The sequence below is a fragment of the Ooceraea biroi genome, chromosome 1, assembly GCF_003672135.1.
Source record: "Ooceraea biroi isolate clonal line C1 chromosome 1, Obir_v5.4, whole genome shotgun sequence".
In the NCBI taxonomy this organism is placed as follows: Eukaryota; Metazoa; Arthropoda; class Insecta; order Hymenoptera; family Formicidae; genus Ooceraea; species Ooceraea biroi.
The window spans coordinates 5,025,604-5,037,564 of NC_039506.1; the positions used below are offsets into that span (position 1 = coordinate 5,025,604).

The window sequence follows — 11,961 nt, forward strand, 5'->3', positions numbered from 1 at the left end:
TTGGGCTACTTATCAAATACGTTGAAACTCGACCCAGTTATGTGTAGTTCGTGTCTTATCTCAGGTCGGCTTGAATTTACGAACGTAGCGTCGTTTAAATTAAACTCCCGCGTGGCCGATCGATAGATGAAGTCTCAGTAAATTGAAAGATTACAATAACTATAGAATTCATTGCGGAAATGCTTATTGTTCAGATTTAACATGTTCTAGCTTAATTTAGTTAACCAATAATGTTAAGCTGCGTTTCTCATTATTACCGTGAACATCATTATCCTTTTTTTTGTTCTTGGAATTTACTAAACGATGTTTGAAAGGAGAACATTTCTTTTGTTTCGAGCTTATTGCTTAACATCGTGTAACAAAGCTTGTAAAAATCAGAGAGAATCGACCGCGAACCCTTCCTTGTGAGATTTCAGCGAATAAATTAACGTCCCCTTCTTTCAGAGAACGAAATAAGAGGGTTGAGGGGAGAACGGGAGGATAACTATACGTCATGCGACGCGAGCCTGTACTTACTGATTGTATCGAGAAGCGTGCATTTCCAAGATTAAGAGAGGTCTTAATCCAAACACGATGGTGAAATATTACCAACTGTAATCAAGTTAAATCATCACGAGCTCTCTAGCAACATGATTTATAAAATATTTTAAACAAGGGACAGTCAGAATTTCAATTTGGAATTAAGTTTCACCACAGCTATCAGTTGGTCCACGCTTTTCTCCAATGCTAACAAATCAGTATCGGAGCACCACAGTATCGCGTTCGGGCAACTTTTTTCTTCAACGATGAAAAGAGATACGAGGAGCAGAAGGAGCAGAAGGAGGAGAAGGGGGAGAGTAATCTCCAGTACTTAACGGAAATTGGAAAAGTTGACACCTGTAGGTTCGACCGTTGCGATCGACTTCGCGGCACGTTAATGCCTCTCCGGGGTATCTGCTCATAAAAGGTGATAATCTCATGTGAAAGTGAACGCAATGAGGTGATCCCTCGCCGTCGTTGCATCGGGTTGAATTCCTCGCGTGACTTCGTAGACAGGGATGGAGCGCTGATGGGACACACGCGAATTATACACGCGTGTGCGATATGCAATCACGCGATCGCAGCCAGGATAAAAGGGGCAACAGCCATTAAAAAGCGTATATCGATTATCCGAACGAGATAATTGAATTATCGTACGTTGAGGAGTACATTGAGCTCTTTACGAGTGATTTATAAAATAGAATATTACAAGAGCTATCTCTCTAATCTATTTTAGAGTAGTGTTCTTTCAGTTTAATCTACGACGTATCTGATAAAACATAATTGAAAAATGCTCCAAATCAGGTGCTTGAAGGTGATTTCGAGTAGCACATTCCGCAATCTATGAGTCCTTTTCTTTGTTTCATGCACGAAGAGATCGCTAAGATTTCAAAGTCACTTTTGTTTTTTTCAATGGAATTTTCTTTAACTAATTGATATGTAATGAGCAAATTCTTAGATTAAACTCTTGTATTTCATTTTATATTTCTCCGGTAAGTTTCCCTTTATACGATACGTGATTTTTCGCGATGACCGAACCAATTTCAATCCAGAGAACGTTATCACACGTCACGGGTAAATCTATACGGAAATGTAAAATTTCAGTTTGAGATTAGCAATCGTCGAACAGACACAGAATAATTCTGTTTAAAAAGTATTTATATATATAAATTATATATCATATGGAATACGAAAGGACACGTTTAACATCTTGTTCGACTGTTTCACAAGAGCAGCTGATAATAGATTCGAGCTGTAGGGACCGTTGGGAATTGGAAACAGATTGAACACGATCACATTTCACTTAACGCTACCGATATCCTCGTAGCGACCGGATTACATCTGAAAATCTCGATTTTTTCATCAGTTTCGCTTTTCGTTATTCTTGTCGGTGAAATAGTAAAGTGAAAATCGTGAAAGTATAGATAATAAAATTATTTATAAAACATGATATGAAACCTAAAATTATAATTTATCGTATTTAGAAGTATCATTATCGTATTTAAGAACTTCTTTACACACAAATTTTTAACAGCTAGCTATCACAAATATTTTTAGCAAACGCTCAGATACGCCTGATAAATATACTTTTCGAGTATATTGATAAATAAACTGTAATTTCCATATGTTCAATTTTATTAACGGCAGTTTGCGTTTATCGTGTTTCGATCTTTTTCAGTTTGTCGAAAGCGCTTAAACGCGGTCGAATCGTGTGAGCAATATCAATCATTCATATTCACCGTAATAATATTTCGCTGTTACGATGAGTAGCGTACCCATCGGTGGCCATAGCAAACATATTTTGAAATCGTTTACCCGAAATTAATATGCGTTGAACAAATATTATATTTCTCTCATTCCCCCACTTTTCGTTCTTCGACCTATCTGCACGACCGATGACGTTCCACGGATCGGAAAATATTTTTACAAGCGACTACGCGTGAAGTGCGAATTTCGCAGATTCTCTTGAATTGCTTTTTAAGAAATTGGTGAAATGTTTGAAAACACAGTGTAATATATGCTGAATAATTGGTTGCTTCAATGTTCATTATCGAACCGTGTGCAAAATCAAAACACACATTTTTGTGATACGAAATTGAGATTTCAAGGGTGCATTTGGTAAAGTGGAATTTTAAGGGAGTGCAGCGTGTTAGAAATTCAAAAATTACGGAAGATTAGTCATGCGCGCACCAATCAGGGATGTAAACACTTCCGCCGGATCTTTATGCGCCCCGTTCGATTACATTCTACACCCTGCTCACCCCTTTGCCATCTACTGACTGTAGTTAGTCACGAATGGCTGGGTGGCTTTACCTGGATATTACATCATAAGGAAGCATGAGCGAACGTGGTCGCCTAACGTGTGCCTAACGTGCCAGACTCTGTAGTCGTATAATTAATTAAACTAAGCCAAGCGAAACATAGAATTACTTGAGTCTACTATGTCAGTTAACAATTTATGTCAACGTACATCTTCTTTTTGTTATAGTCATCCTCATCATTTCTTTAAGAGTTCTTTAGCTTCTAGCATATTTCCGAATTCAAGCGAAAGATACGCGTTTTATTCTAAACATTTAAATTAATAATTAATATTTTGCGAAAAAAATCCTTCACACATTTTTATTTCTTTACATTGGTAGAGATTAGAATGTAAAATTATATGAATAAAAGCATATATATATATATATATAATTGATTAGTAAAAATTGTTAATAAAAAGTTATTAGTTTAATACATCGACATGTTCCGCGCATGAAGGAAAATGTGTAAGGATTATTTTATGTCCTGACACAGAAGCAAAAGGATCACCGTGCGGGATTAGTCATTTGCGCTGACATAAGAACTGAGGATGGTAACAGGAATCAACAAGGTCGCTAGAGCGACGGCAAAAATTACCTGCTCGGTCGCATAAACGCATTCGACCCTTAACAAACACTATTATTAGCTGCATTGATTTCGGCTTAATCAACTGCTATCGAGGCAAATCGCTCGCGGGGTTTGTGTATTGGCGCACCACACCGAGCGAGCACGATCACGCGATTCGATGGATCGAGGACAAACGGGGGAAAGGATACAGATGCGCAAACCAACCAGCCAGCCAACCAACCAACCAACCAACCACCCACCCAACGAATACCGCCTGTTTGCCGAATTAAACCAACTGGCTGTCAAATCATGGCTGATGATAAGTCGCGACGCGCTCGGGTATAAAAGCAGTGCTGGATTAAAAAATCAGAAATATTAAGAACCCAGCGTGTGTTCCTCTTATTAGATAGTGATTGGAGTAGCAAAGCAAACGATTGTTACAAGGATCGATTAATTACATTCACGGCGAATAAGTTCGCTTCACGACGCTTTTGGCATGAGAAAGAAAATCTCACTGACGTGAAGCACCTATGTTTTAACAAAGTTTAAGATAGCTATAGCTCAGTAATTAACACGAGGTTTCAAATGAGAAACGTGCCACGTAAGAGATCCACGTCTGAGCTTTAATTAAAAAACCAAGGAAAGGAAGAGCCCTTTAATTCGCGCTACGGGACGACGTGTTTACGACAGTTTCGGGTGCTGGTTTTGGTACAGGCACAAACAACGCTTTGCCATTCGAAGCTTCCCACGTTCGTTCGATCGATATTTGATCCAATACTTGATTCACATGTAAATTATTACAGATAGCTGTGACGTGTGGTTCGCTAATGTATGTTATATAATACTGCTTTATTCTAAATGGCTTTAATGACTCTATTATGTCATGAAGCTAATCGCCGAAATGCTCGGATGGTATATGTCGATATGAAATTTTTATGTGTTAAATTTATATAACGTGTTACCTTTTGTAGCTTATATTTTTAGATACTGCAGAATTGCTGCAGTTCTTTTATCTGCGAACTTTGACGAGTTGATGAATATACTTGATTAACTTTTTTATGAAAATTCCAGAGCATCAAATCTCTGAAAAAAACATCGAGACAGATCACGAGACTTTTTAAAGAAGTTATTATATAAAAAATGCTGAATAGTAAAAAATAAAAATTGAAGTTTTCATTTTTAAATTAATAAATTACATTTTTGAATGTATAATATAAAGCAGGTAGAACTGTTAATTCTTTTTTTTCATGAATAGTATCACGTGTACTCTTGTCTACAATAGTAGAACACGTGTTTGATCGATTTTTACGATCTTTCGTAGAAAACGTCAAACGTTATCCACTCTCGTCGCGCGATCGAATCTCTTGATAGCGGCAGTATTTGAAAATCAGGTTACACGTAAGGCAACATGCAACGAATATTTTAACGTACGACGGACGCTACGAAAAAGAGACAAATCGCGCCTCGATTAACCATGCACTGCATACAACTATATATATACTGGTTGTTTTTATTAACCGCGTGACACGTATATTTTTCATTTTATTACGCTTGATTCTGACAGAGAAGTGTGTGTTCTGTTATCTACAAAATGTCACAAGACTATTTCTGATCGTTCCATCAATTAAAGCATCACTGTTCCGAGTCGGACTGGTTCTCGTTACGGGATGTATCACCATTGCACGATCGTATAACGCTCGTGCGCAAGCTATGGTCTTTTTGGCGCAAGAAATGTTTCTGAGTGCACGTTTAGCATTAAAGTCGCCCATCGAGTCATTAATCTTAATTGTCTCGCACGAAGGTCTTGAGCACGAAGGGCGCGAGCAGTCACATTCAACGTTCAATGTACAAGTACAGAATTACATTTTTCCATCAATATTCTAAAATTTGCTTCGATGCAACCACTTGCGACCGTGCGTTTTCCAAGATATTTCTCGTCACGCGACGTATATCGCGACCACCTACGATCCCCGTCGACCGGATGATCGAAAATCGAGTCCCTCGCGGTTCTTCAGAACCATCCCCGAGATGTCTCCGTTATTAAGTTTCATTCGCGGAACGAGATATCGGACGATGGCCGGAAAGGAATCGACGGTAACTCCCCTATCTCCATCGCGACTGACTGACTCATCCACGTGTTCCGTCTTACCTGGCCGATCGCAATTTCCTGGCTGCATGTATCGGGGAACGGGGCCGAGCGATCGTTTCGTAGGACTTCTTTCGTTGTCTAAGGTATCCAAGAAATTTATACGCTGCCGCACGGGTCGTTTTACGATCAATTACCGGGCGGCGGAACGACCGGTCGGCAGCGGCGGTGGACCCGATATCGGATTTAATTAACTTAATAATGATAAATAGTAGTATTTATGAATAACTCAATTACGTTGCCGTGCGCAAACCTTGCACGTTTACATATTTCTGCGGGCTAATAATACTAATAACGTGTAAATTAATGATGCGTGGCGGATATTGTGCGCATTTGCGGGCGGTTCGCGAGCTTATTTTTATCCGTTTATACGATTAATTGACGCGCGATGAAACATTATCGAAATCAGAAATGTAAATGATCGTAATAATATAATCTGCGGTAAAACAATGAAATCTTCTATTTCTCGTTACTTGCATCTCTTTGAAAAATTCGATTAACGCGCGAAATTCCATTAATGCTCACAAAAGTGCGCATTTCTTAATTTTCATAAAAATATGTTTAAAATGTGCACCACAGATCTCTCTCTCAAGTTCCAAAAGTTTCGCATTCCATTAGAAGCATCTCGAGTTGTTAAATACAATCAAGTCGTTACTCAAACGGCAAATTCTTACGAGTTCTACTTTAAAATTCCTCCTTAAATTATTCTTGCATCTGCATCTGCATTAAGAGTCATTACCATTTTCCGACTTGTGTGCTTTCTTCAACTGACGACAGACATTTTTCGCAGGTGCCCGGCGTAGCATCATCCGAGAGGAGCCCGGGAGGAACGGATGACTACCAGTGAAGCACGCCCGCGTCCCAATTAAAGAAATGGATACGGTAATTACGGGGTCGCGCCGGCAGCGAGGAATACGGGCCAATTCGGCGCGTTAAATGCTCCCCCGGGGATTCACGTTCTGGCCGAGGCTCTCGCGGATCTGGGATGGCTTCGTGCAGAAGCGGCAGCATCAACAGCAGCGATATCGGATCAAACTCGGTTAACAAACCCGGTGTCGTTGTCGCCGCCGTGTCGATCGCGCAAGTAGATAGATTTTAAATCGAGTCAACCGCCGGAACACAACGGCGCAACGAAGTTAGCACGGCGAAATAATCCGGAGTGGCTATCGGTCGCGTAATTCCGCGCATAATGGAAGCGCGTGGGGTAGGACCGAGGTAGTGGACCGAGGGTGGTGGATGTCGCATAAGAAGAAATTGGATCCTGTCTCATCCTACGCGTCGTCTAATCGCCTGATAAATCGCGCGGTTATCACGAGGGAACTCGCGACTGGCGCGAGTCACGAAGATGTAGATACAAGCAGACGCTCTTTATCCCTCACCTTTCCCCGTTCGAGAGCTCTCGTGCACGCGTCGAAGATATATCCACGAGAGGACAGATCGACGCGAAAGCACTGCCAGATAAAATATAACCCGACCCGTTAACGTCGCAGGGAAACCACGCCGGATGTCACGACCGCGAAGAACGACGCGGTGAGAAGATAGAAGGGAACAGCCGACGATTTCAGGAATGTGACACGCGACACGGAATTTCGCAAGGGAAGAGAGATTAGTATTCCTGAATAGAAACTGCCGGGCAAGAAGAAAATAAGAATCTGCGAGGATAGTAGGTCGGCGGCGGATACTCGTTGTGATAAGTGGCCTTACGATCTCGCATTCTCGTCTCGTCGTCGTCGTCCTCGTTCCGATCACGAAGCGGCATTGACCTGTTATGGAATGAACCGATGCCCGTACGGGGCATTTAGGCGATCATCCTCCCCGACGAGATTCGGTCGAACGTCATGACCCCGACGATGCGGTTGTTCCTACTCGTCCTGCTGGCCGTGCAGTCCTCTCTGACCGTCTGCTCGGCGAGCGGCGACGGCGGGCCCAACAGCCCGCTCTTCAATCTCGACCACACTGCCCTAGAGAAGAATCTGGCGGCGATTTTCAACAAGGTGGCGCATAGCTCCGCGACCACGAAGCGCAGCGTACCGGCGTACGACGCCCAGGTATCAGCCAGTACGACGTTGTCGACGGTGCCGTCGCCGTTAACTACAAGCACGATCACCACTACCACGACGACAACTGCCAATCCATCGATACCCGCAGCTAGGTATCCGGCGGCGCCGCGAGCCACGGCGTCACCCATATTCCGCGATCTACCGTCATACGCGCCACCGTCCAGGGCGCTGTTCACGCCACCCCTGCCGCCGGAGTACTTGCATCCATTTGCCGACAAGCCCACGTTGAGGGGTACCAATTCGGACGTGCACGCCGGCAACAGGAGGCCGATACCGCCGCCCAGTCTGACGCCGGCGCATGAACGGATACCCATTCGACCGCCGGATCTACCTCAGAACCCCTCCCAAGTACCAGAAATGCATTCTCACTCGAGGAACAAGCCAGACCGGGACCGGGAGCAAAGGCCCGCCGAGTCCAGTGAGGTCGAGCGAAGGAACAGCACGAACGACACGTTTGTGACTCTCCACTACCCGAGCATCTCGCGCATTCTGTCCGGTAGCAACGGTCGGAAGCAAGACATTCCCGACATATTGTTGAAGCCGTTAGCTACGAAGAGTCCGTTATCAAATGTTCCACCGGCGCCGACGACCGACAGGACAACGTTGACATCGAGCACCGCCACACCGAGAACGCCCAGTAGTACCGCGGATCCGTCAAAGTACGCCGTCACGCAGCCGACCATCTTCAATCTGCCAAACACCGGTCGGCAGGACGACGATGGCTACCACCACGGTCTTAAGAATGGAAACGGTTTGAAGATGGACGAGATCGAGATCGTGGACACGGAGCGGCTGCCGTATCCACAGGCGCAGCCGCCAGCGCCGACGTCGAAGCGACCAGCGAGCGTCGACGGCAGCAGCGACGACGATCATGACCGCTTGGTGCCGCACATCGACACGCAGCACTCGGACGAATCCATGTGGCGGATTGCTTGGTCGCTGCACGTGTATGCCGCGGCGATCATGTTCACGCTGCTGGCGCTATACTCGATCTACAAGATTGTACGCTTCAACGAGGCGACGAATCTGCTCACGCAGTTGTACTTCCTAGCCGTGCACCTGCTGCTGACTACCGTCTGCACGTTAAGGTGCTTCCACCTGTTCTACGATGCCTACAACGTCGGCCACTCACTGCCGGAGCCGTTGTCCAGGGTGCTGATGTATCTACCGGCACCGCTGCTGTCCACCGCCTTCGCCACCCTGATGCTCTACCTCGCGCGGTGTTCGGAGGCGCCGTCGCTCAACAACAGCATTCTCTCGCCCACCACACTCGTGCTGTCGTCCACGGTGCACATTGTATTGTGCGTGTCGCTGCACGTGTCCACGCACGTGCTCGATTACCAGGACGAGGCGCGGATCCTACCGCTCATCTGTCAGTGCATCTACATTGTCGTTTGCGTCACCCTGGGCTTATGTTACATGTACGTGTACCGCGTAGTACGCTCGCAGATTCACGTGGCTAGCAACAAGGCGGCGGGCGCGAGTCACATGATGGGCGCTGATCCGACTACCGTAGCGCTCAGTACCGCCATCACCACGACCATCGCCACTGCCCTGCTGTTCATCCTCATGGGTTTCGTGCAGCTCTATGGCATATTCGGCATCCAGGAACGCCCGCAGTCGTATCCGTGGCTCTGGTGGGGTTGGCAATTCTCGGTCAGACTGCTGGAGCTGTGCGTCTGCGGTCTCCTGGCGTGGGTCGCCAGTCTGTCCCAGTACCCACTGCGCGAAAAGCAGATGCAGCAGCACTCGGCGCACTCGGGCTTCGCCCTCTTCCCCTGCGGCAGCTCCACCTCCACGGAGAACATGGACGATGTGCTTTATCCTGCTATATGTAGCACGAATCAAGCGATCCAGAATTATACTATGAGAACGGGAAAGCAGGTTTACGACGACAGTTTCCCGCTGAATACCCTGCCCGAGCATTTGAACATATCAGGTATCCTATAAACATAAGTTTTATATATTTTTCATTAAAAATGTCTTCACAGTAGAATTATATATGTTTTAAATGATTACAAAATATGTATTAGTTTTTACACATCACATCGTTGAGTTTACGTAGAATTTACTTATCTAAGAAAACTAACATTGATTACATTAATATAGTTTCCCAATTGATCGATATTAACGGAATGTTTGTTGCACAGGTACCTTCGAGAGACATTCAATTCGCAAGTCAGGTACGATGGGTCACTTTCCTCACGAAGGCCGGGGTTCCTTGAGTCGCCACGGTAATGGCATACAAACCCTGAGGAATTCCGAGACTCGTGGCAGGCACACCCCCGTTCAAGGCCTACATGAACAAGCTCCAACCAGCGGCTCGACGATGCTAGTCGCCGAGGACGGTTTCGTTAGGTTCCGGAGTCTTGGAGCGGAGGAGGACGAGTTGTCCGACACGCAGAGCATGGTCGGCACTCACGGCAGAGGTAGCTCGCTCGCTGGTAGCGTCAGATATAACGCGAGGCATCCGGCGGTTCAGCACCAACACCCCCATCAGCACCAGCACTCGCATCCGAGTCAGCATCAAACTCATCATCAGCTTTACAACAACACGTAAAGGCTGTGCCAACGCGATCACTGGAATGCGATTCTCGTTGATTCGGTAGGTATAAAAATTAAACGAAATAAAATGCAAAGGTATTTTATCGCGATAGATTAAGTACCAACGCAAACATTTGTTATTCTTTCGTTGTGTTATTTTATAATAATTTATAATCTTTCTTATCTGTTGCGTTATTGACATGGTTTTTCTGTTGCAGACGTAATGATCGTCGTCAATGAAACATGGGATGCACCGCGCGACTCATGGGAATCCTCGCCCTCGCAAACTTCGGTCTAAACTCGAGAATTAATTTTATCTCATACTCTATGTAAGATATGTCCTGTGTATAGACAACCTAATTGCCATTCCCGTGCTCTCCCGCTTCGCATCGACGTCCGAGCCGAGCCTCTGCCGTGCGATACCTACGTATTTATTTTGATCCTCGATAAGCGAGTATAAAAAGTATACGGCGAACTCGTTTGGGGTTCCTCTACCTGTATGTAGGTAGTTCAGGGTATATTGAAACTTGATCTTACATTAGGCACTTGGTACTTATTAAGATTCATGTGATTGAGAAAAAAAGTAACGAAATAATGTGTCTCTCAAGAAATATATAGGAAAACGCTTCTCTCTGTCACTTGATTTTACGTTCAATGTTCAGTACTGAACTCGGCTGTGGAACGTGTATCAAGGAGGAACAAGTAATTTTTAATCGGTTCTAATGTCACAAGATCAACGACATGTTCTAGCGAATATTGCTGGTTACTCTCGCTGTCAAAACGATGGAAAACTGATAAACGTTGTGTTGTCTTAATATTCTTTTTTACAACTGTTTTTTTATATATGTATTCACTGTTTTACATGAACGTATGTACGCGCCAAAGCGCTCCGAGTAATCACCTGTTTAATCGGTACTTACCCTTCGTTGAGGCTTCTCGTAAATTCGACATAGAATTCAGCTTTGCGATCAGCAGAATGTCTATTTTTGACAAAAAAAAAAGGAATTACGTGCGAGGTCCAAACGCAACTCGGGAAAAGCAATCGCGACTCTCATTCGGGTATTCCGAGATTAGGATGTGATTGTATTAAGCTGAAAAAGCGATATTTGTACAGTCGACGATAATTTATCACTCAGTCCAATTGTACGATTTAGTTAGCGGCTAAGACTAGATTTAAGAATTGCGGATTACATTTAAGTTTAGCCATTAAGTTAGGCGAGTCGCGACTAACGTCAACAGGTTTACATTTAATAAATCGAGAAGGGGAATATTAAAAAGACATAAAAAGAAATACTATTACCGATGTAGAATAGATGACATAAGTGCGATTTAACGTCACACACACACACAGGCCAGCATTTTACTTTATTTTTCAGACTCTAAGGTACAAAATAGTACTTTTTACCTTTCACTTCGTATATCGATAGGTTTATAAGCGGTCGCAATGTATATGTTTATATATGGACACTGTAAATAAGGTATACGGACTCGTCGTGAGTGGATCTACTGTTACGATAGAATTCGATTGAATTCGATTTCTGTCCGATGCGTTGAGATTTACGCGTCTCTTGGTTGTAAATGCAAGACTTGTATTTTAATTTATGTCAGACGCTGTATTTATTATGCGAAACATTCCACGACAAGTGATCAGTGTGAGTGCGCGATCGATTTGTGTGGGATTTTATTGCAATTATAAATTCATCTAGGCGCTAATTGAAACGGAACAAATGTAAATAAAAAGCTTTTTTGCGAAAACTCTCATGTTTATCTCAATTTCAAGTGAGATTTCGACCGTTCGTGCACACAGTGGTGCGTCAAGGTATATCC

At 44.1% G+C, this 11,961-nt stretch overlaps 1 protein-coding gene across 1 annotated transcript in view; it reads left to right on the forward strand.

Annotated features, from left to right (window-relative positions):
• Positions 1-11,889, forward strand: part of LOC105277904 — a 121,548-nt gene extending 109,659 nt beyond the window's left edge. The window contains exons 4-6 of the mRNA XM_011336634.3: positions 6,321-9,529; positions 9,741-10,195; positions 10,353-11,889. Of these exons, the coding sequence (XP_011334936.1) occupies positions 7,369-9,529; positions 9,741-10,150 (2,571 nt within the window). The 5' untranslated portion in view covers positions 6,321-7,368 and the 3' untranslated portion in view covers positions 10,151-10,195; positions 10,353-11,889. The remainder of the gene's footprint in view (positions 1-6,320; positions 9,530-9,740; positions 10,196-10,352) is intronic.
• The last annotated feature ends 72 nt before the right edge of the window (positions 11,890-11,961 follow it).